At 36.0% G+C, this 22,453-nt stretch overlaps 2 protein-coding genes and 1 long non-coding RNA gene across 3 annotated transcripts; 2 read left to right on the forward strand and 1 right to left on the reverse strand.

Annotated features, from left to right (window-relative positions):
• Positions 1-7,526: 7,526 nt before the first annotated feature.
• LOC140531977 (olfactory receptor 6C1-like) lies at positions 7,527-8,480 on the forward strand. The gene has a single exon (XM_072650575.1). The coding sequence runs from the start codon at positions 7,530-7,532 to the stop codon at positions 8,478-8,480; it is 951 nt and encodes a 316-aa protein (XP_072506676.1). The 5' UTR covers positions 7,527-7,529.
• An 8,500-nt stretch (positions 8,481-16,980) lies between these two features.
• On the forward strand, positions 16,981-21,281 carry LOC140531400 (olfactory receptor 6C1-like). Its single transcript, XM_072650356.1, has 2 exons — positions 16,981-17,252; positions 20,293-21,281. Exon 2 carries the CDS (start codon positions 20,318-20,320, stop codon positions 21,254-21,256), a length of 939 nt encoding a protein of 312 aa, XP_072506457.1. The 5' UTR covers positions 16,981-17,252; positions 20,293-20,317; the 3' UTR covers positions 21,257-21,281.
• On the reverse strand, positions 19,321-20,562 carry LOC140534194 (uncharacterized). The gene is made up of 3 exons (XR_011977210.1): positions 20,474-20,562; positions 20,171-20,294; positions 19,321-19,532 (listed from the first exon to the last, which is right to left on the reverse strand). It is a non-coding gene; the product is annotated as an uncharacterized lncRNA (long non-coding RNA).
• Positions 21,282-22,453: the final 1,172 nt, after the last annotated feature.

Here is a 22,453-nt window from a genome sequence, read left to right on the forward strand (position 1 = left end):
CAACTGCTAAAAGATTGTTTTATAGAACCAGGAAAAGAATAAAGTTCATGTGGATGAATAAAGGTCAAGAATAAAACAAAGTGGTAAAATATTGGGAAATAAGAGTACCTAGCAATGGTAGATCTCAAAGTATAGTACCGATAATAATCATCCAAATGATTTGGTACTGGTTCAAAAATAGAGAGGTCAATTAGTGAAAGACATTACATAATATGCAGAAACAAACACAATGTTTGATAAATCCTCAAACCACAGTTACTAAAATAAGGAATCATTCTTTGGGAAAACTGCTAGAACAGCAGGACAACAGTATGGCAGAAATTAGTTAGAGACCAACATCTCATGCTATATAGCAAAATATCATCAAAGTTGATATAGAATTTAGACATAAAAGAGAAATCATAAGCAAAGTAGAACAAGAACTATATTTACCATGTAGATCTATGGTTAACGGAAGAGTTCGTAAAACAACAAGGAATAGACAGGATCACAGAAAGAAATAGGAAATTTTGATTATATCAAATTAATTTTTTATAGAAACAAAACCAATAAATTTAAAATTAGAATGGCAACAGGAACCTGGGAAAATATTAGTAGTCAGTTTCTCTAGAAGATCTCTTACCCAAGATATACAAGGATTCAAGTAGAATAAAAGCCATTCTTGAATTGATAAATTGCCAAAGGATGTGAAGAGATAGTTCCCAAGGAAAGAAAACCAAGTTATCCATAATCATAAAAAATTCTCCAAACAAGCTATTGCTATAAAATTAAAATTTAAGTAACACTCATTAGATACTCATTAGATTGTCAAAGATGATAAAGGCAGAAAGTGAGAAAAGTTGGAAGTGCTATGGGAAAATAGACACTGTTAGGGAAACTACACTATGCATTGTTAAAGGAACCATGAATTGGTTCATCCTTCATGGTAAGTAATTTGGAACCAAGCGCAAAACATCATCAAATTGTTCATATCCTTTCACTCAGCTAAACCATGAGTAGTCTTATTCCTCAAAGAGAAAAAACAAAATTACATCTTCCCAAGAGGTGAAAAGTTGTGATATACTGTATATTGATAAATTCAATTATTTTACCTTTCCACAAGTAATTCATGTACTGTTGTATCATCCTACAAATGACTAGTCCAATTTTGCCAAGATGGGTGTGATTTATGAAATGTAATTTGGGGAGAAATGGAGAAACATTTCAACAGCTTTGATACATAAAGTAAATAGTACAAAATGACACATTGCCAGCTAATTATAAATGTTACTAGATCCATGCAGCATAGCATCCTCTTATTTTTTATTAAGTACCCCTTCACTCTATCTCCAAGTACTCAGTGTAAGGCTCTCAGTTCTAAAGAAATCTATGGACTTTCACTCTTTGGTTTTTTGGCAATTCCAAGCTGATCTCATGCCACCCAGAAAGTCAGAGGAAGAGACAACAAGAAGTTGAATCACTCCCATTTAAAAGATTCATTTATCTTGAATTATTGGTCTTGAATAAGGTTAAAAGTGAAGAAAGAGATGAAGGCTAAAGGAATGTTCTATGCAAACAACTGTTATGATTACAGAAGCCCAATGAAGCTCAAGGGGAATAATAAGATGTACAGTTTCATGCAGGGACAGTGTTTAAATTTATTTTGCTTGACTCTGCCTATATATACTTACATATATATATATATGTATGTATGTATGTATGTATGTATGTATGTATGTATACATCAGTCCCAGGCACACCATTAACTCACGCCAGAGAGTGAGTTCAACTCCACACATTCCTGACTACTGTCCAGTCCCTCTCTCTGACACTCCTTGCTGCTTATATTTATTACTGCTATCATGGTGTGTGTGTGTGTGTGTGTGTGTGTGTGTGTGTGTGTGTGGTTCAAAGATCATCAGCACCTCTGGTATGAGGGCATGCCAAGCTTTTTTCATGTCTGTTCATCCACCTTTGGTTTCTACTTGTCTCCAAACTCTCACCTGTGATTCCAAAAGGTGTAGCATGCACTGTGACCATACCATGCTAAAACGATCTCAGAAGATGGTTACCTAACAGGCCTCAGACCCATCTATGTGTTATAAGAATGGCTACCTCAAGTATGTGAAAATTTCTCCTCATGGAATGGATGGATGAGAATAATACTTTTCAATGGTCATAAAGGTGGCTGAAACAGGTTCTATGGAACACTTACAGCTTGATCCAACATGAAAGATTTCAGTGTCATCAGCTACATACTTGACCATTGCCACTTTCTTAGTGTTTCTCTTACCATTGGTCATGGATGACTCTGGAACAGAAAGGATGGCTGAGAACTTTCTGCAACTCTGTCTCACTTAAATTCAATTCATGTGAAAGTCAAGATATCACCCTGTAGTGTCATTCATCTTCTTTGAAAAAAGGAAGGACTAAAAACATTACTATCATTACTATCTCATTGATACATCTATTCTTTTATTTGTCTCTAAATAAACAGTCCTCTAGGGTAATTCCCTATTGCAAAGCAGATAAATTTTGAACTTCAGGATTCTACTCATTAGTTTGAGATTTTGACTGTATTCACTAAAGTAAATCAAGGGAGAAGGGATGGAGAGAACAAAAATATAGGTTATGGGCATGGATATATAATTTACCTAAGAATTTGGAAGCATGTGCTTTTTTTGTAATTGCCATAAGGGAACAGTTTCATGAGGAATGAGCATTATGGGAAGTAGGAAATGGGATTCTTCTGAATTTGCAGCATTTTTGATGGTAAGGAAGAGTAGGACTTGCCCTGATAGTTAAGTCGCTCCAGAGAATCCTGGGCAAGGACATTATCCCATAAGATTATATAATTAATCAGTTGAATAGTTTTGGAAATAACTGTAGATTCCCATTTGGCCATCTACCTTACTTTCCTTAGGTATTTAGCTTGCCAAGAATTTTTTTTCAGGTCTCGTCGGGCTCTGTCCCCCAAGTTTCTATTTCCAACTTGTGCTAGAGTGGTTTGGGTTTTATATTCCTTAGTGCCTTCTGAATCTTCCTCTCCAAGATACTTCTGCCTTGTTCAATGAATTAATCCTCCTGAGAAGGTATCAGTCATAGTAGATAAAATATCTTCTGCAGTTCTAAAAAGGCAAATCAGCATTGAGAGTTCTGAGAAATCTTACATTCTTTGTAGAGTTCAGTGAGGTATTTTCCAGAACTAAAATCAGTAGAATGTCTCCAAATCTAAAAGACAAGGTCATATCTGAATGGCTAGGTAGACAATGGTTCCAGATATGCTCTGTTAGCTGACAATGGACAGGACTCTCAGAGAGTGTCTGAGGAAGCATGCACTTGTGTGAGAGGTATTGGGCAAGCTTGGCCATATGGTCAGCATGAATTCATTACTTCCCAGTTTTTAGGCAAATTATGCAGGCTATTTTGATTACATTTTCAGCAGAAATCTCATCAGGACTGCAAAAGTAAGTATTTTTTCAATATCCACTTTTTCTTCCTTCCATTGGTATTGGAACAAAACTGTGTGTGTCCGCGTGTTCATTCCTAAATATGACCACACATATAGGCATGTTCTCACAAGGGCAATTTTAGTCATGAAAATCACAGAATGAAAATCAATTCTGATCTCTAATGTGTCATTTTCTTCTCAACTGCTTATTCATTAATTTTGGCCTATGTGGGCATGTATTGGAGACAGTTATTGTATATATTTTAATCCATAGTATTATCATATGTATTGAGAGAGAGTCCTCAGAAGTCATCAGGTTCAATCTTCTTAGTTGTTTATTTGAGAAAAACTGAGAAACAGAGAGGTTAAATGACTTATCTAAGGATAAACAGATATTAAAATATTAATTAAACAGAGAGGTTAAGTTAAACAGATATTAAGGGACAAAGTCCCTTTAATGATTTGGATTACAGTCCCTTGACCCCATATACAGCATTCTTTCCACTATAACACAGAACTTCTAATAGGAAGCATTCTAAATCTCCAGGAAAAAGTTTCTAAACATGACTAGATCATTGCATGAACTCTACTGGTCCTACTTAGAAAGCCAGATTCCCAAAAACCTTAGTCTAAAGTATGACGAAGAGAATAAGAAAAAATGAAATGGAAACAGTGAGGTCCTAGAAAAAGAAGAAGTCCACTGATTTCCTTAGGGTTAGTGAATATTCAGAGAAAGACCATGAAAACTAAAGGAGTTGCAATGATGAAGTGTAAAACCAAGTAAGAATTTATTAAGGGACATGGCAGAATCATAGACTTAGAAGAAGAAGGGAATGAGGGAGATCTAGTGCTATTGCCTTCTTTTACAGATAAGGAACGTGATATCCAGGGGATTAAATGACTCGCCCAAAATCATAGAGCCAATAAAAGGATACACAATATGATCTGAGCTAGTAAGACTCAGATACTATGTGTACTCCAAGATATTTCCTTCAGTCTACCATCTTACCATTGCTCTTCTTATATACAAGCTCTTAATTTCCCTCCAGCAGAGCCATTCCTTTGAATTGCAAAATAGTGACAGTGTTAATGTTTCCAAAATGTCAATACTAAAGAAACTATGATTGCTTAAGGCTTTCTAGGAAATGTATAGTTTTGTTACTTATCTGGAAGACTGAATGTTGATGATAACATTAAAGACTATCATGGAAGGTAGGAACTGAATGATTTCTTAAGTTTCTTCTTTCCCTTAATCTGTCATCTTATGATTGGAAGTCATGATGAGAAAGAAGTTGAGGAGGAGTAAGGCATACAGAGAGATTGAAATGATAATAACCAGCATCTGTATAGTAGTGAAAGTGTATAGAGTACTTTATAAATAGTCTTAAAAATTCTGTGAGTCATGTGCTGTTATTATTTCCATTTTATGAATGGGGATATTGAGGCAGACTTACCCATTGATTAAATTTCTTTCATAGAGTCACAGAACTAGCAAGTTTTTCAAGCCAAACTTGATTCTAGGTTCAGAGTTCTACCCACTGAACACCTCAATTCCTTAGTTAGTTAAAGGAAAGTTATGATCAGATAGAGGAATGTAAGAATGTTTGAACATAAAATAGGAATGCTTTTGGGTGGGTGATGGAACCTCATCATCATGATTGTCGTTATCTCTAACCCTCAGCACTTTCTGCTCTAACTTCCCTTTCCTCACTTCACAATCTCAGTCCTAAAAAGATTACTAATGCAAGTCCGTCTTGTCTTTTCCTCTCATATCTCTTGAGCCCTGGTGCTAAATTTCTACTTTCCTGCTGCAGAACAGAGGAAGTGGAAGTCATGAAACTGAGCTTCTGGTAATATCTGGGATATGACTGTTTCTGTGTGTGACCAAGGTAGAAGAGAAGAGTAGTCCATAAGACTTAAGATGACTGAAGAACTGGGAATTTAGGCCATTTGAGGAATATCTTTGTGTATGTATATAGTGATTTATAATTAAATAATTATAAATATCTTTTTAAAGTAGAAAAAATCATTTGAGAAAATTTGAAACCCTTAAGTTGAAAGAATTTTCAGGCTTAAACAGAATATGTATAACATCGCAGCCCAGATCTAGTACACAGAAGATAAAACAAGGAAAGAAATACAGTTGGTATAATATTATTACCTGGCAGGCACTGTGCTGAACACTTTTTAGGAGTATTTTCTCATTTGAGACTCACAACAGCATTGCAAGGTGGGTACTATTATTGTCTCCATTTTACAGTTGAGGTAACTGATGTTAAGGGTCTTGCCAAAGGCCATACAAAAAACAAGTATTTATGGTGGGATTTGAACTGAGGTCTTACTGATTCCTATCCCAGTGCTGAATCCACTGCTAGAGCAGGTATTTCTTAGAAAGTGAAAAGAAAAGAAAGTGGAGACACTTACTCTAGGGAAAGGAATAAGCATCAATTCCTGAAGTTGAAGGTGCGGAATAATGGATGCTTAGGTATATATCTCAGAGATTAGTTAGCAGAGGTGTTAGCAATGTTCCTATATTATTTCTGTTATCATCACCATGAGAATGAACTCCTTGAGGGCAAGACTTTTTTGGCTTTCTTTGTATTCACTGCACAAAGCATCTGGCACAGAGTAGGCACTTGGTAAATATTTATTGATAGATGAGTGTTAGATTGGAAGGAAAAAAAGGAGATAGAAAGAGAGGGTGATAAATGGATTGATAGACAAATGGATTGATACTACAATTACAGGTTATAGAAGGAGTGTGTTGTAGTAGAATCAGCCCTAGATTTGGTTACCAAATAGCTATTTGCATACAGATCTTCTCCTTATCATCTTTATGACTGAGGAATCCCTTCACCACTAGGTTCAGTTTTCCTATCTACATAATGAGGAGTCAATCAGAAGATCCATAAGGCTCTTTCCAACTTTAACTTCTATTATCTAACATCTGACACTGGCAAACCTTTTAATTCCTTTCATACAGAATTTCAACAGAAACTGTTAGGAGTTTTGTCCTTTTTCCCTCCTGTACTTCACATAAAAATAACAGTTGTGGCATTTAATACAAATAATTAGAAAATATCCTCCCTATATAGAAATTGAGATCATCATGAATTTTACTAGGCTGCACGACATTATAGGAAAAGATTCCTGTAGGACAAGTGTTTTACACTTTTTAAAAGTATATAATTTACAAGAAATTGATAATAGTGATTGGAAGTGAAGAAGGTTCTTCTTAATACAAGCTTCAGGACATTTTGCTCCATGCATAGCTTCCCTTGCCTTTCTAGGACTTAAATCTCCCGTTGTGGTTTCTCTGATTAGTTTTTATCACCATTTATGGAAATATAGGATGAGTGATAATAATTGGAGATGAGAATTATAGATGACATGAGAGTGTGTCCTTAATTTTATGGTGACAGACTAGTAGAGGTAAATAGAATATATAAAAGGGGAAAATTCAGAGAAGTTTATTATTGAGATTAGAGTAATATCATTATCCATTGTATAGGGGGAAACTGAGGCAGACTTAAATTGGACACCATGTATTGGATTGGAAGGGAGGAGGGAGAGAGGACTAGAATATTTCACACATAAAGAAGGAGGATTGTGAGCAAAGTGCACAGTTTGTGCCACATACTGAAGCATATCCTAAGTTTTTCGAAGCTGGCTGAAGGGTACCATGTACAAAAGATGGTAAATAAAAGATAAGCCTAAAATGAGTAGAACGGTCAACAGTTACTGTTACCTTAATTCATAGGTTAAGCAGAAAAGGGAAGTTGTTGTTTCATTTGGAGGCATGTGGTACTTAATCACTATTCTACATTGTATTTTATTTGGGTACGTATCTTCCCAGTTATGTTAAGGTCCTTAAAGACACCAACCATGTCTTATTTATCTTTGAAACCACATTCATATCTACTATAATCACGTAAGAGGGACTTCATAAATGTTTGAATGATTGAATGACTTAATTCTAAGACTTCATCTCTTTTCCATTTCAAGCATAGCCAATATACAGGTTTTCTGTTTCTTCTTTCTTCTGTTATGTTTCCTTTTATTTTTATTATAGATCTACTAGAAAAGAGAAAAAAGAAACATGAAAAATCACACACAGGTGACAGAGTTCATTCTCCTGGGATTGTCAGATGACCCAGAACTTCAAATGGTCATTTTCTTCTTTCTTTTACTAGCCTACATCCTCAGTATTGCTGGAAATGTGACTATCATTGTCCTCACCCTGATGGATTCTCACCTCCAGACCCCAATGTATTTCTTCCTCCGGAATTTCTCCTTCTTGGAAATTTCTTTTACAACTGCCTGTGTTCCCAGATTTTTGGGCACCATTATTACTGAGGACAAGACCATTTCCTATAATGGATGCATGGCTCAGTTGTTTTTCTTCATTCTCTTGGGAGTAACTGAATTTTATCTTCTAGCTGCCATGTCCTATGACCGCTATGTCGCGATCTGCAAGCCCCTACATTACAGAACCATCATGAGCAACAGAGTCTGCATACTGCTTGTGTTCTGCTCATGGTTTATGTCATTGATGATCATCTTCCCAGCAATCATTTTGGTGCAGCAGCTGGACTTCTGTGCTGATAACATCATTGACCATTTCACTTGTGACTATTCTCCCCTCATACAGCTATCCTGTACAGATACAGAGTTCTTAGAGACAATGGGTATTTCCTGGGCTGTGGTGACTCTTATGTTCACACTGGCATTAATAATTCTCTCCTACACATATATCATCCGGACAATTCTGGGAATCCCCTCTGTCAGTCAGAGGAAAAAGGCTTTTTCCACCTGCTCTTCTCACATGATTGTCATCTCCATTTCTTATGGAAGCTGCATCTTCATGTACATTAAAACTTCAGCAAAAGACAGAGTGTCTTTAAGTAAAGGAGTTGCTGTGCTTAATACATCAGTAGCCCCCATGTTGAATCCTTTCATTTATAGCCTGAGGAATCAGCAAGTGAAAGAAGCCTTCATGAAGATGGTACAGAAGATCCTATTTTCTTCAAACAAAGGCAAACGTTTGTAGAACTCATGAAAACGTGCCATGAGAAGCATAGATCTCTAACAGTCTGCCCAAGGTTTTATTAGCTCCCTCATATATCTGTACCTATTCATTCCTGATATGTCAATATTTCAAAAGATTTTCTTAATTCTTAGGCTGCAATCTCCCACCAAATTGTCTTCTATTTAATTTACATGCAATTGTATGTGTATATGTCATCTCTCTCAACAGAATATAATCTCCTTGAATTTACAGATTATTTAATTTCCTATTTTTATATTCTGATCACAGAGGATAGTGCCTTCTATAAACATACATTACAGATCATATGTAGATAATAAATCATCAGTTCTTATTGACTGATTTTTAGAAGGATTCCCTGAATTAATCCATATCCCAGTATTTCCATGCCTAAGTAAATGGCTTTGGAAAAGATATGGAACCTACCAAAAATGAATCATCATTTTGCCCCTGACTTACTTTTGATAAATCTCTCCATTGTGAAGGTCTTAATCAAAGTTTTTCTGGTTTGATAGGATCTAAAATCACAGACCATAAAATCTGCCAGAACTCCCATTACACTAGAATAGCATTCAAGATAACAATGTCCATTCCACATGTAGATAATACTTTGTAGTTGGTTGCTTAGTGGAAGATTGCTTTTCCTCTGAAAATATCACATGAATTTGTTATCTTATTAATTTTGATATTTGTGCCAACAATGCAGAGTACAATCCATCCAGTTCTGCCCATTTTGTGTGATTCTTGTCCATATTCTCCCTAAAATTTTTTATAAAATATTCACACAACATGCTGGAGTTCTTCCCAGATTATTCATGAAAGGACTAGAGTATGATTAGAGCAAATTCAATATCAAATCACATTCTTGGTTATTGCTACAAAGCTAGTCCAAGTTCTCCTATCACAAAATTTCTTAATGGCACTTTTTTACTCATATTTATCTTCAGAGTCCTTTGACTGATTGGATCTTTCTGATAACTTACCTCTACCATCCCTCATATTTTGTCTTTGAAGAACCTCCAATATTCAATATCACCCAATACCTTTCTTTCTATCACTTCCCCTTCTTTCTCAGGTTATGGAAAACTCAGGCCTTACAAACCAATCTCTAACAATCTCTGGAGGCTATGAACTTCCTTCCCACTCTGTCACCAAATATTTCTCCTGTGATTGCCATTCTGTTCTGCGGTAGGAAATACGGCATGTGAATATTTAAAGCAAATGTGGACATTTAGAGAAAACAGTCTGCAGTCTCTTTTCATACTCTTTCATTCCCATTACCCTCAATCTGAGCCCGTTAACGTCTGAATCCAATTCCTGCCACCCCTTCCACTGTGCCCTCTACAGTTACCATTCCACACTCAATGTGTACTCCTGTTCATTCAGCACCTTTTCCTGCCAGACACTTTCCGTCTGTTAGCCTTCATGTATACCAAGCCCCACTCTGACTATACTGAATGCTTTATTATGCTCTCCAGCCCAGGTTTACCTTCACTCCCTGTATTCTCTCATGCCAGTTCTAGAGGGAGTGGCAGAAAACTCTTTGGACTTCTTTGATTTCTTTCAGTTCATCTTTCTCTTAAAGTGCACTCAGTTAAAATTTTTTACCCAATCAAAGTTATGGTAACTGTAGTATACAAGTGAATAGGTAATTTTTCCTCATTTCTGAATAGGTTTAACACTTGGCTCACCACCTTCTTTTCCTTCCCAACTACTTTTCTCGCAGATTTTAATATCCATGTAGGTTCTCCCTCAAGTCCCCTAAACTGCCATTGTGTGAATTTCCTTAAGCCCCAGTGACCTACTCCTTCACTCGCCTTCAGGCACACTTAGGGATGATCACACACTAGATTTTGCCATTAGTACACTATTTCCCTAAGTAGAAACCTGACATTCCTCTACCTGATCATAACCTCCTAGCCATCAATTCCTATTCCACTGGTTCTTTTGCTTCATCCCTGCTAAATTCATTAATTTCTTCATCATGACTGTAATTCCACTACCATACAGTATTTGTCAGATCGTTATCCCCATTCTGACTTCACGGACTTCACCCTCTAAAGTCCTCTGTCCTTTTCCTCTTTTCTTGCCAAAATTTAGCTCAAGGTTCCTCCGATCGCAAGACTCTTCTTCTCAGGAGCTGCTAAATGAAATTGGGAGCAAATCTCTCAAGTGTACTAACTGGACATATTATAAAATCATGTTGTCCAACTTCAATTTGGCCTTCATTCCAGCAAGGCAGTAAATGCTTTTTTTTCCTTCCTAAATGATTCCTCTCTCACTCCTCAGATTATCTAATGCAAAATTTCTGTTTCCTTCTCTTATCTTCTTCTTTTCATCACCCACACCTCCTTTTACCCCTAACTCATCTGATGATCCTTTTTCACTCCCTCTATGAAATTATGGCCACTCAGTGTGAACTTCCTTCCCTTTTCTCTTCATCAATGAGTTCAGTAAGTGACTCATAATCGTTTTCTCCTCCCTAATTCCCGCCCTGATACTAGGGGATTTCGGTATACATATTGATCATCCCTCAAACAGTCTAACATCTTAGTTCCTCAACTTAATAATTTTCAATGACTCACTCTTCCATAACTAAAAACAAAGATGGTATTATCTTTAATCTAGTCGTCACCCATAAATACACCACTTCCTTGTGGATAAACCCTGAAATTCCCTTATGTGATCACAACGTTTTGGCATTCCACCTCTTTCTCAGTTTTCATATTTTAAACCTTGCTCTTAATCTCCACTTTGATATCTAATCCTTTTACCACTCAGTTCTTCTCAAGCACATCACTCCTGAACTGGCTACTCTCTCGTTTTATTGCCATTCTGACATTTTGATGAACTGTTTTTTCTCCACACTGTCCTCTTCTCCTGAGTCTCTTGTTTCCTTGCCGTATTATCAATTGTGCTCTGCTACACCTCAGCCTTGATGTTCTATCCACTGCCTTCACTCTTACATACATGCCACTGAAGATGGACAAAATCAAACAACCAATATGACTAGGACCACTACAGATTTATGTTACACAACCTCAACTGGACCCTCACTGCTACTACGTAATCCTTGTATACCGACTTGTCACCTCACTAACCCAGTCTCTCTAGTGACTTTTCTAAACCTTTCCATCCCTCCTCAAACATCCCATAGTTTTACTTCCACCTATTTTCTCAGCTTAAAACCTTGTATCTTGTTATTAAAGGGCTGAGATCATTTGCCTAGAACTCCCCCTTCCCCTCTCTTCATTTCACATTATCCAGATGCCTTCTCCCATTATCTCCTTTTCCACTCCCTTTCTCACATGATGGGAGCCCCTTTTTAAAGTCAATCCCTCTATATGTATGGTAACCCTGAAAATACCAAAGAGTCCTTAGAGGTTATACACTAACTGCTAACTCTGAAAAAATAAATGTTCAAAGAGCCACAAAGTGTATAGCAAAAAGCATTACACTGTCAACTCCAAAAAATAAAATAAATACCAGCCTTCTTTATTCTGTTGGAAAAGGCAAACTAGACATTCACACTAGAGTCTACTCTCGAACCAAGGAGACCCCATGTAGCAAGGTTAAAACTTGATAAATTTGATCATGGCTAGAAAAAGAATCAAGCAGTGTTCCACCTCTCCCACAGTCTTCTCCAAAATGTATCATCTTCTTTTTTTGTCATGTTAGTGAATCTGATACCTGTGATGTGGTGCCTCAGAGGTGTTTTAATTTGCATCTCTCCAATCAATTGTGATGTTGAGCATTTTCTCATATGACTATAGATGGGTTTAATTTCTTCCTCTGAAAACTGACTACTCATATCCTTTGATCATTTCCGCCTTGAGTTTCATTGCTGTTTTGGAATTATAATAGTTGTATGCATAGGACATTACAATATTTATATCTGTCTCTCTCAACATCATACCTTCCTTTGCAATTCTCCTTGTGACATGTTGGCTTATTCTTGCCAGAGTGCTCTTAAAGTGTTCCTTTAGACCCATATCACTTGACCAAAATGGGGGAATGTCAGGGACCTTATAAAAAGCACACTCCTCTCTTTTATTATTATTAGGAGACATTTTTTTTTTTCTAGCAAGCTGACTATGCCCTGAGTTGGGCATAAAAGTAATCTTTGATTCACCCTCTGGATGAACTCTTCTACATCTACATCCCTGAATTAGCAGGCCTTGACCTTGGTCAAGCACCAGCAAGAATTACATTGTGGTCATAAATCCTTGCAATGAATAGATTTTTGTTACTAAGCAACCTGGCCTCACTTGCTGTTGTGGCTCACTGCTGTTGTTACAGCTCACAGTTTGATTGTTTTCTTTTTTAGTAGCTTTAATGAGCTTAGTTCATTTGTTGTTGTCATTGACACTTTTTATTGCTATTAATTTATTTGTTTTCAGTGTTCTACAATCACTTCCATAATTCTTAGATTTTCTCCCTTTCCCTCCCCCTTCTTTCCCCTCTCCATCCTTGAGATGGTGTGCAATCCTATATGGGTTCTACACATACATTCTTATTAAACACATTTTCACATTGGTCATGTTGCATGGAAGAATTAAAATGAATGGGAGAAACCATGAGAAAAACCAAAAGAATAAAGTTCAAATGGATACGTGATCTTGGTATAAAGACTGGTACTATAAACAAATTAGGTGAGCAAGGAATAATGTATTAGTCAGATTTATGGAGAATGGACATGCTTTTTCAGGCATGGTCAATGTTTCAATTTATTTTACTTGACCTTTCCTATTTGTTAAAAAATAGGTCTTGATTTTTCTTTTATTTTCAGTTTAAAAAGGGTGGAACAGGAGAGTTTCAATTCAATTTAATAAATATTTACTAAGCACTGTGCCAGGAACTATGATAACTGCTGGGAATGCAAATAAGAAGAAAAGACAGTTCATATTACCAAGGATTTCACAATTTAGTAGAAGAAGGCAGCACACAAAAATAATCTGAAAACCAAGAGTATGAATCACAAGTGAGTATCTCACTTTTTAGAGGGAATTATGTTCCATGGAATCAAAGCCAAGCAGAGCTACTGATAGAAAATGAATTTTATTGAAAGGCTGTGAGCCCAGGATAAAGGAAAGGTTTTGGAGGAGTATAATACTCCGTCAACGCAATGGGAGTAAATTGAAAATTTCTTGAGTACTATCTATGGAAAGAATTTTTAAAAAAATAAAGCAAATGGAGCCACTACATATATATAAATTTTTCGGAGACTAGAAGAAAAGCCAAAGTGAAACACAGATAAAAAGGAGAGCTTAAAAATAAAAACAAACAAACAAACAAAAAACATTTCATATAATAAAATTTTGCCCTTTCATGTGCTAATTTCTTGTTTGGTTTATTTGTATTTAGTATTTTTTAATTATGCAATAAAATATTTTAAAATGTAGAGAAATGTTTTACATGATTGCATATGTATATATGCAATATATTTAATTACTTAGTATCTCAGGAACAGGATAGAGGTGGGAGAGATAGAATTTGGAATTCAAAACATTGAAGAAATATTAGAAATTGTTTTAATGTGCAATTTGGTAAATACATGTATAAATATGAATACACGTGTGTATATGTATATACATATATATATATATATATAGAGAGAGAGAGAGAGAGAGAGAGAGAGAGAGAGACAGACAGACAGAGAGACAGAGACAGAGAGAGAAAGAGACAGAGAGAGACACATACAGAGACAGACAGAGAAAAAGAAGAGGGACAAAAGGAGCCAGGGCAGAGCTTTGGACAATCCCACTACAAAGAGCTCTGGTAATCCATAGCACTACCTACAAAAGAGGTCAGTAGGTTTAGTGCAGCAGTAGAAAAAGAATCATGAAAAAGGAATATCAGGAAAAACATTAGAGGAGAAAAAATGAGGGTTTGAAATGTTATTATTTACTTCAAATGTAAAGCACTATTTTTTTTGTATGTGAACAAATATAGTCCTCAAGACTCAAAATTCACTTTACTGACAAACATCTTAACCCATTTTCAGTTTTGCAGTTGAGTCCTAGAGAATTGCCTGAGGCACAGAAAGAAAGGTTCAGAGTGAGGCCCAAGTACACCACTAACCTATGTCAGGGAGTGGCCCTGAGTCTGTACTTTTCTAAGTCAAATCCAGTTCTACTCTCTCCTAGTGCTTGTTTCTATTACTGCTATCATGGGGTATATGTGATGTTCAGGGGGTACTAGCACCTCTGGTGTGAGGACTTGCCAAGCTTTCTTCAGGGCTACTCATCCTCATGCTCATCCGAATGTCACCCAACTCTCACCTATAGGTACAAAATCTGTAAGCATGCACTGTGGTCATGGTATGGTAAATACCATCTCAGCAGATGGGCTCATAATCAAGATTAAGGGTAAAGGAAGTCTCAAATCCACCAAAAAGTTAGAAGGATGTTTATCCCAAGAATGTATGAAGTTCTGGTGGAATGGGTAGATGAGAATAATGTTCCAGTGGCCATGATGGGTGAGTGAAGCAGATTCTGTGGGGGCAATTAGAGTTTGATCAGACATGGAAGATTCCAAGGTCATTCACTACCTCCTGGACCATTGAAAGTGCCTTAATTTATGTCTTCTCATTGGACTTTGAAAGAAACAGTGAGACTGATAATTGTGTGCAACTCTGTATCACTTAAATACACCTTACACAAAAATCAAAATATCAACTCTGTGATCTCACTGGACCTCATCCAAAAATGAAGAACTAACAATGTTGCTGTCATTATTACTATAATGATCCATCCATTCTATTTTATCTTTAATTAAATTATTTTCTGCAGTAATTCCAGATTGCAGAGTAGATAAATGTTGAACTTTGATATCTCACTCAAATATATGAGAATTTGACAATGTTCACTAAAAGGAGAGAAAGAATGATAACAAATATATAGGTCATGAAGAAGGATATATGGGATTTCCCTTATGAATTGGAATTGAAAACTTTTGTGTTTGACACCAAAGAACCGTTTTTGTGGGGAACAAGGAAGGAAAGGTATTCCTGTGAATTTACAGCATTCTTATTGATAAGGACCCACAGGACTTGCCCTCATCATTAAGCAGTTTTAGAGAATGCTGGACAGGGATATTATCCCACAAGATTAGATAATTAAGCAGTCTGACAGCTTGGGTAGTAACTAGAGATTTCCATTTGGCAACCTCCCTTATCTTTCTTTAGGTCTTTAGCTTGCCAAAGGGTTTTTTTTTTTTTGGTTGTTGTTGTTCTCTTTGGGCACTGCCCCCTAAGCTTCTATTTCCAACTTGTGCTAAGGAGATTAGGTTTTATATTCCTAAGTGCCTTCTAAACCTACCTTTCCATGACACCTTTACCGTCTTCACTGAATTAATCTTCTTGAGAAAGTATCAGTCATAGTGGAAAAGACATCTCCTGTATTCCTAGAAAGGTATATAGGTACTGAAATTTCTGAAGAACCTTACATTCTCTATAGGGTTTAGTGAAGTATTTCCCAAAACTAAGATCAATAGAATGTCTCTAAATCTAGAAGACAGGTGATATTTGAATACTTAGGTAAAAAAAAATGGTTCCAGACCTGCACCATTGGATGACAATGAGCAAGAGTCTCAGAGAGTGTTTGAGGAAAGAGGCATTATGTGAGAGGTAATGGGCAAGCCTGGCCATATGGTCACCATGAAGTCATTACTTCCCAGTTTTTAGGCCAACTATTTGTGTTATTTTGAACAAATTTTCAGCAGCAATTTATCAAGGATTTTGCAAATAGCAAGTAGTTGTGTTCTTTAATTATCCTTTTTTATGTTCTTTACATTGGCATTTTATCAAACTCTCTCTGTACATATGGGTGTGTTCCTTCTTAAACATGATAAATATTGACATGTTCTCATAATAGCAATTATATTCATGAAAATAACAGAAAAAATAAAATATGATCTCTAATTTGTCATTTTATTCTCAATTGCTAATTTACTAATTCCATCATATATGAGCGTGATGTTAAAAATTGTTATTAATTGTCCTTTAATCCACAGGATCATAGATTTAGAGCTGGAAAAACCTGAGAGTTCATGAAGTTCAATTCTCTTAAGTGTTTAGGTGAGAAATCTGAAGAACTGGTCAGACATTAAGTGACTTTCCTAAGGTCAAACAGGTGTTCAGTGGTAAAGGCAAGATTTAAAGGAAAGTCCCTAGGCCGCCAATACAGTATTCTTTCTAGTAAAACATGTTTCTTCCAAAGATGAAGAATTTAAAAACCTTCCATTAAACCTCATTAAACACGACTAGGTCATTCCTTTCCTTTCCTTAGAAAGTCAGATAATGTGGATTGAAAAGAAGAAAACCTGGTCTTAAATTTTGTCTCTGTCATTTAAGAGCCATATGATGCAGGGCAAGTGACTTTACCTCTGTAGAACCATTTCTTAATAGTTGAAATGATGATGATGGATAAATGACCTCAAAGCTATGTTTCAGTTCTAAATTCTAGAATGCCTTGACTGATTCGTAAGTGGAAATAAACTAGAAGCTAACAATTCCCGTTTTGATATGAACAAAGAGAAAGACAAGTACTCAGAAGACTTAAGAAAAGAAGCTCTCTGAAGAAATAATGAAGAATGTTATAGAAGAACCTAGTAAAAGCCAATCATAAAAAATTTCATTAGAATCTCCTGGGAACTTGTCTTTCTATCAGATGAATAAGAGTGGATAAAATTTTTAAAGCAGCCATTGCTATCATTAACCTGAAACATCTGCTATCTGAAATATAGAAGTACATCACTGCCTTCAACATTGGCACAGTAAGTCTATATCTGTACCATTCCTCAATGATCATAATAGCTATGTAATAATTGTTTATTCATTTGAAATTGAACACTGTGGATATCATGAAAGAAAAGGAAAGTGATTACACTTTAAGAGTAGCCACAGGATCTTGCAGATTTCTTTGGTCTCTATTTCTTTCTGATATATTCTAAAGAAACTGCATATAAGTGAGTCTTGATTATACTATGATAAATGAGAAGGAAGAGAACCTAATATTCAAGATAACTATGGAAGCTATAAAACATTCCCACAAAAACAGCATGAAGCATGACTAAAAGAATAAGAAAAAAATGAAATGAAATCACTGAAGCTCAAAGAAACAGAGGAAGTCAGTCGATTTCATCTGGATAGGTGAGTGTTCAGTATAAGGCTATGAGAAGTAATGATCTTTACATCTTCAGTCCTATAGATAACTAATTCAACTCCATTCTGTCTTTTACTCTCATAACCTTCGAGTCTTTGCCCCACATTCCTACTTGCCTGCTGATGAACAGGGCTAGTGAAAATCATGAAACTGAGCTGCTGATAAGACCCAGGATGTGACTATCCCTGTGTATGAGTAAGGTAGAAGAGAAGAGTAGGCTATGAGATTTAACATGATAAAGAAACTAGTAAGTTAAATTATATTAGGAATGTCTGTATATGTGTATATAGTGATTTATCATTACCAGAGTACTAATATCGTTGATAAAGCAGAATATATCATTTAATAAAACTTGAAACCCTGAAATAGAAAGGATTTTCGGTCTAAAATAGAGTATATACGATATTGTTGGGCAAGTTTAGTAGACTTGATAAACATACACACAAGATAAAGAAGGGAAGGAATAAACTTGGATATAATATTTTCTATGTGGCAGACTCTGTGCTAAGCCCTTTTTATGTATTTTCTCATTTGAAATACACAACAGCCCTGTAAGATTGATATTATTGTCACCATTTTATAATTGAGGACACTGAGGTTAAATGTCCTTAACTATGGTCAAACAGCAGTTAAGTGTCTATGATGAGAGAGCTAGAACTTACTCTTGGGAAAGAAATAAGCATTAGTTACTGAAGTTGAAAATGTAGAATAAGGAAAAGCTTAGGTATATGTGCCAGAGATTGGTTGGTAGAGGGAAGAAGGGTTTTAGAAATAGTCCAGTGTTATTTCTGTATTATCACTGCCATTAGAATGTGAACTCCTCAAGGCTGAAACTTGAGTTTTTTCTTTCTTTGTTTCCTTAGCACTTAGCAGTGCCTGGCATGGAATAAGTGTACTTTAGAAGTGCTTATTGATAGATGATTGATAGAAGGTATGTGTGCATGTGTGTATGTGTGTGTGTGTGAGAGAGAGAGAGAGAGAGAGAGACAGAGACAGAGACAGAGACAGAGACAGAGAGACAGAGAGACAGAGAGAGACAGAGAAAGAGAGAGAGTTAGAGAGAGAGAGATGAGATGATATGAGATAGAGGGAGGGGGGGAGAGAGAGTGAGAGTGAGTATATAAGAGAGAGAGACAGAAACAGAGATTAAGAGACTTAAAGACAGACAGACACAGAGACAAAGACAGAGAGACAGAGACAGACAGATTGATATAAATCAATAGAGAAACTGATTGATACCTGAATTAAAGGCTATGGAAGGGGTGTATTACAGGAGAAAAAGCCCTAGATTTTGATATAAAGCAGCTGTTTGCACACAGATCTATTCCTTATTATCCTGGTGATATTGGGCAAATACCTTCATCTCTCTGCTCAGTTCCTCCATCTGATTCACTCCTCATTGTACAGACGGAATTTTCAACTTTAAATTGTATTATGTAACATCCCACACTGGCAAACATTTTAATTCCTTTTATATAACATTTCAACATTATTAGGAATAATATTAGGAATAAATTAGGTATTTTTCCTTCCTTATCACCTACCGTAACTCAAACACAAGTGCAGCTGTGGTTTTTAGTATAAATTATTGGAAAAATAAAGTCCCTTTGTGGAAATTCAGATTATAGTGAATTTTACTGGAGTGTATGTCATTATAGATAAAGATTCCTGTACTCCAATTGTTTTGCATTTTTTTTAAAGCAAGTAACATGGGAAAGGTGATGACAGAATATCATCATGGAAGAAGGCTGTTCCCAATATAAGCTTCAGGACATTTTGCCAAGATTCCAACAAATACTCTCAACTTTGCTTCATACTTAGCTTCACTCAACTTCCTGGAGCTTAGCCAGATCTCAGCTTTTGGTTTACTTAACTCTCTTTTTCATCGTTCCTGAAAATATATAACAGGAGATTAAAACTGTGAATGACAGGAGAGTGTGTTCTTAACCTCATATTTACAGTCTAGAAGACATATATGGTACACACAGAATTGTAAAATTCACTATGATAAGGGCATCAAAGATGCATGAAGTACAGTTAGGTTGGAGGCAAAAAAAGTTTATTACTTAGTACAGTAGTATTATTATTCTCATATAAGAGATAAGCAAAGTGAGACAGGTTTAAATGAGACATTGTAGAGCAGGTGGGATGTAGAAGGGAAGGGGAATAGAATATATCATACATAAGGAAGAAGAATTATGAACAACGTGCAAAGTTTGAGGCATATACTGAAGTATATGCTAAATTGTTCTAGGCTGGCTGGTGGTTACCATGCACAAAAGATGGTATTATAAGACAAGCCTAAAAAAAGTAGATTGGTGGGCAATTACAGATAACCTTAAATGATAGGTTAAAGAGAAAAAGGAAGTTCTTATTTGACTTGGAGGCACATGGTACTTAACCCAAACTCCCTTGTGTTTTATTGGGTACCTATCTTCTCAATTGTGTTAAACTCCTTAAAAGTATCAAACATGTCATTTATCTTTGTGACCATATTACACTCATTACAGTAACATAATAGTGACTTACAAAAATTTTACTGATCAGATGAATTAATTCTAATACTTCTTCTCAGCTCCATTTCAACTATAGCTGATATACAAGGTTTCTGTTTCTTTTCTATATTTTGTTTTCTTTCATTTATATTCCAGATCTGCTAAAGAAGAGAAAAAAAACATGAAAAATCACACCCAGGTGACAGACTTCATCCTCTTGGGATTGTCAGACGACCCAGAACTTCAAATGGTCATTTTCTCTTTTCTCTTACTGGCCTACATCCTCAGCATTGCTGGGAATGTGACTATCATTGTCCTCACTCTGATGGATTCTCACCTCCAAACTCCAATGTATTTCTTTCTCAGGAATTTCTCCTTCTTAGAAATTTCCTTTACAACAGCCTGTGTTCCCAGATTTTTGGGCACCATTATTACTGAGGACAAGACCATTTCCTATAATGGATGCATGGCTCAATTGTTTTTCTTCATTCTCTTGGGAGTAGCTGAATTTTACCTTTTAACAGCCATGTGCTATGACTGCTACGTCGCCATCTGCAAGCCTCTTTATTACACAACTACTATGAGCAACAGAGTCTGCACACTGCTTGTGTTCTGGTCATGGTTGATGTCATTCATAATCATCTTCCCATTACTCATGCTGATGCAGCGTCTTGACTACTGTGATGGTAACATCATTGACCATTTCACCTGTGATTTTTCTCCCCTCTTACAGCTATCCTGTACAGATACACAGTTATTGGAGACAATGGGCTTTTCCTGGGCTGTGGTGACTCTTATGTTCACACTGGCATTAATAATTCTCTCCTACACATATATCATCAGGACAATTCTGCAGATCCCCTCTGTCAGTCAGAGGAAAAAGGCCTTCTCCACCTGCTCTTCTCACATGATTGTTATCTCCATTTCTTATGGCAGCTGCATCTTCATGTACATCAAACCCTCAGCAAAAGACAGAGTCTCTTTAAGCAAGGGAGTTGCTGTGCTTAATACATCAGTAGCCCCCATGTTGAATCCCTTCATTTATAGTCTGAGGAATCAGCAAGTGAAACAAGCCTTTGTGGACATGATACGGAAGATTGTATTTTCTTCAAAAAAATGAAAAAATTTTTTAACCTGAATAAAAAGATGTGATGAGAAGTATAGATTTCTAGCAGGTTTTATCAGTTCCTTCCTATCTCTGTATCTTCTTCTTTTTCATATGTCTGCTTCAAAACATTTTTTTTACTTTACAGGTCAAATTTTTTTCACCAAATTTTAATGTATTATTTGTTTACATATATGCATATGTGTGTGTATATATCTCTCTATATATCTGTATCCATATCTATTTCTATATCTATATCATCTATCTATCTATCTATCTATCTATCTATCTATCTATCTATCTATCTATCTATCTATCTATCTATCTGTCTATGCTATGTAGATCAAGAAATATAAGCTCCTTGAGGAGTGGGGTCATTAAATTTTCTGTCTTCATATTCCCCACACATAGCACAGTCTTTGTACAAATTTGATCAGTTGTAAATTATTTTTAAAAAAACAGATGTATTGTGCACATTCTTGTTTGCTGATAGATTTTAAAAGTCGGCATTCTTTTCAGTAATCTGTATTAGAACACATATATGCCTAAAGAAATTATCTTTGAGTTGCTCTGTCCTCTCAAAAATGAATTATAAATTTATACCTGACTTACTGTTGATAAACTTCTCCATTGTGAAGGTCTTAATCAAAGCCTTTCTGGTTTGATAGGACCTAGATTCATAGCACATAAGACCCGCCAGAATTTATGTTACACTAGCATGGAATTTAAGATGTCATTGTCACCTCCATTTGTAGATAAGGCTTTACAGTTGTTTGCTTAGTGAAATATTGCTTCCTTTACTTAAATGTTTACATAAATTTGTAATCTCATCAATTAAGGAGCTTATGCTGAGGCTGCAGTTTGCAATTCGGCCATGCTTGCCCATAATTTGGAATTCTTGCCCATATTCTTCCAAAGGATTTTTAGTGGGCGTTCATCCCACATGCTAGAGCTTTTCCTCGATTTCTCATGAAATCACATAGGCATGATTAGAGCACACTGACCATCTATGTAACATCCATTGCTTTTGCTACAGAACTACTCTATCTTCTCTTCCTATCATTAAATTTCTAAATTGCATCCTTAATGTTATACATCTTTAGAGCTCCTGCTTGGTTTTATCTTGCAGCATGTTCACATCAACCATGCAGCATTTTTTTCCTTCCTGTGACTTCCATCTAGCAATATTCTACACAACTTCATGCAATATCT

Source organism: Notamacropus eugenii, chromosome 3 (assembly GCF_028372415.1).
Source record: "Notamacropus eugenii isolate mMacEug1 chromosome 3, mMacEug1.pri_v2, whole genome shotgun sequence".
NCBI classification, from domain to species: Eukaryota; Metazoa; Chordata; class Mammalia; order Diprotodontia; family Macropodidae; genus Notamacropus; species Notamacropus eugenii.

Bases quoted from the DNA above. Each gene is read 5' to 3' on its own strand.
- LOC140531977 (XM_072650575.1), top strand. From the start codon at position 7,530: ATGAAAAATCACACACAGGTGACAGAGTTCATTCTCCTGGGATTGTCA.
- LOC140531400 (XM_072650356.1), top strand. From the start codon at position 20,318: ATGAAAAATCACACCCAGGTGACAGACTTCATCCTCTTGGGATTGTCA.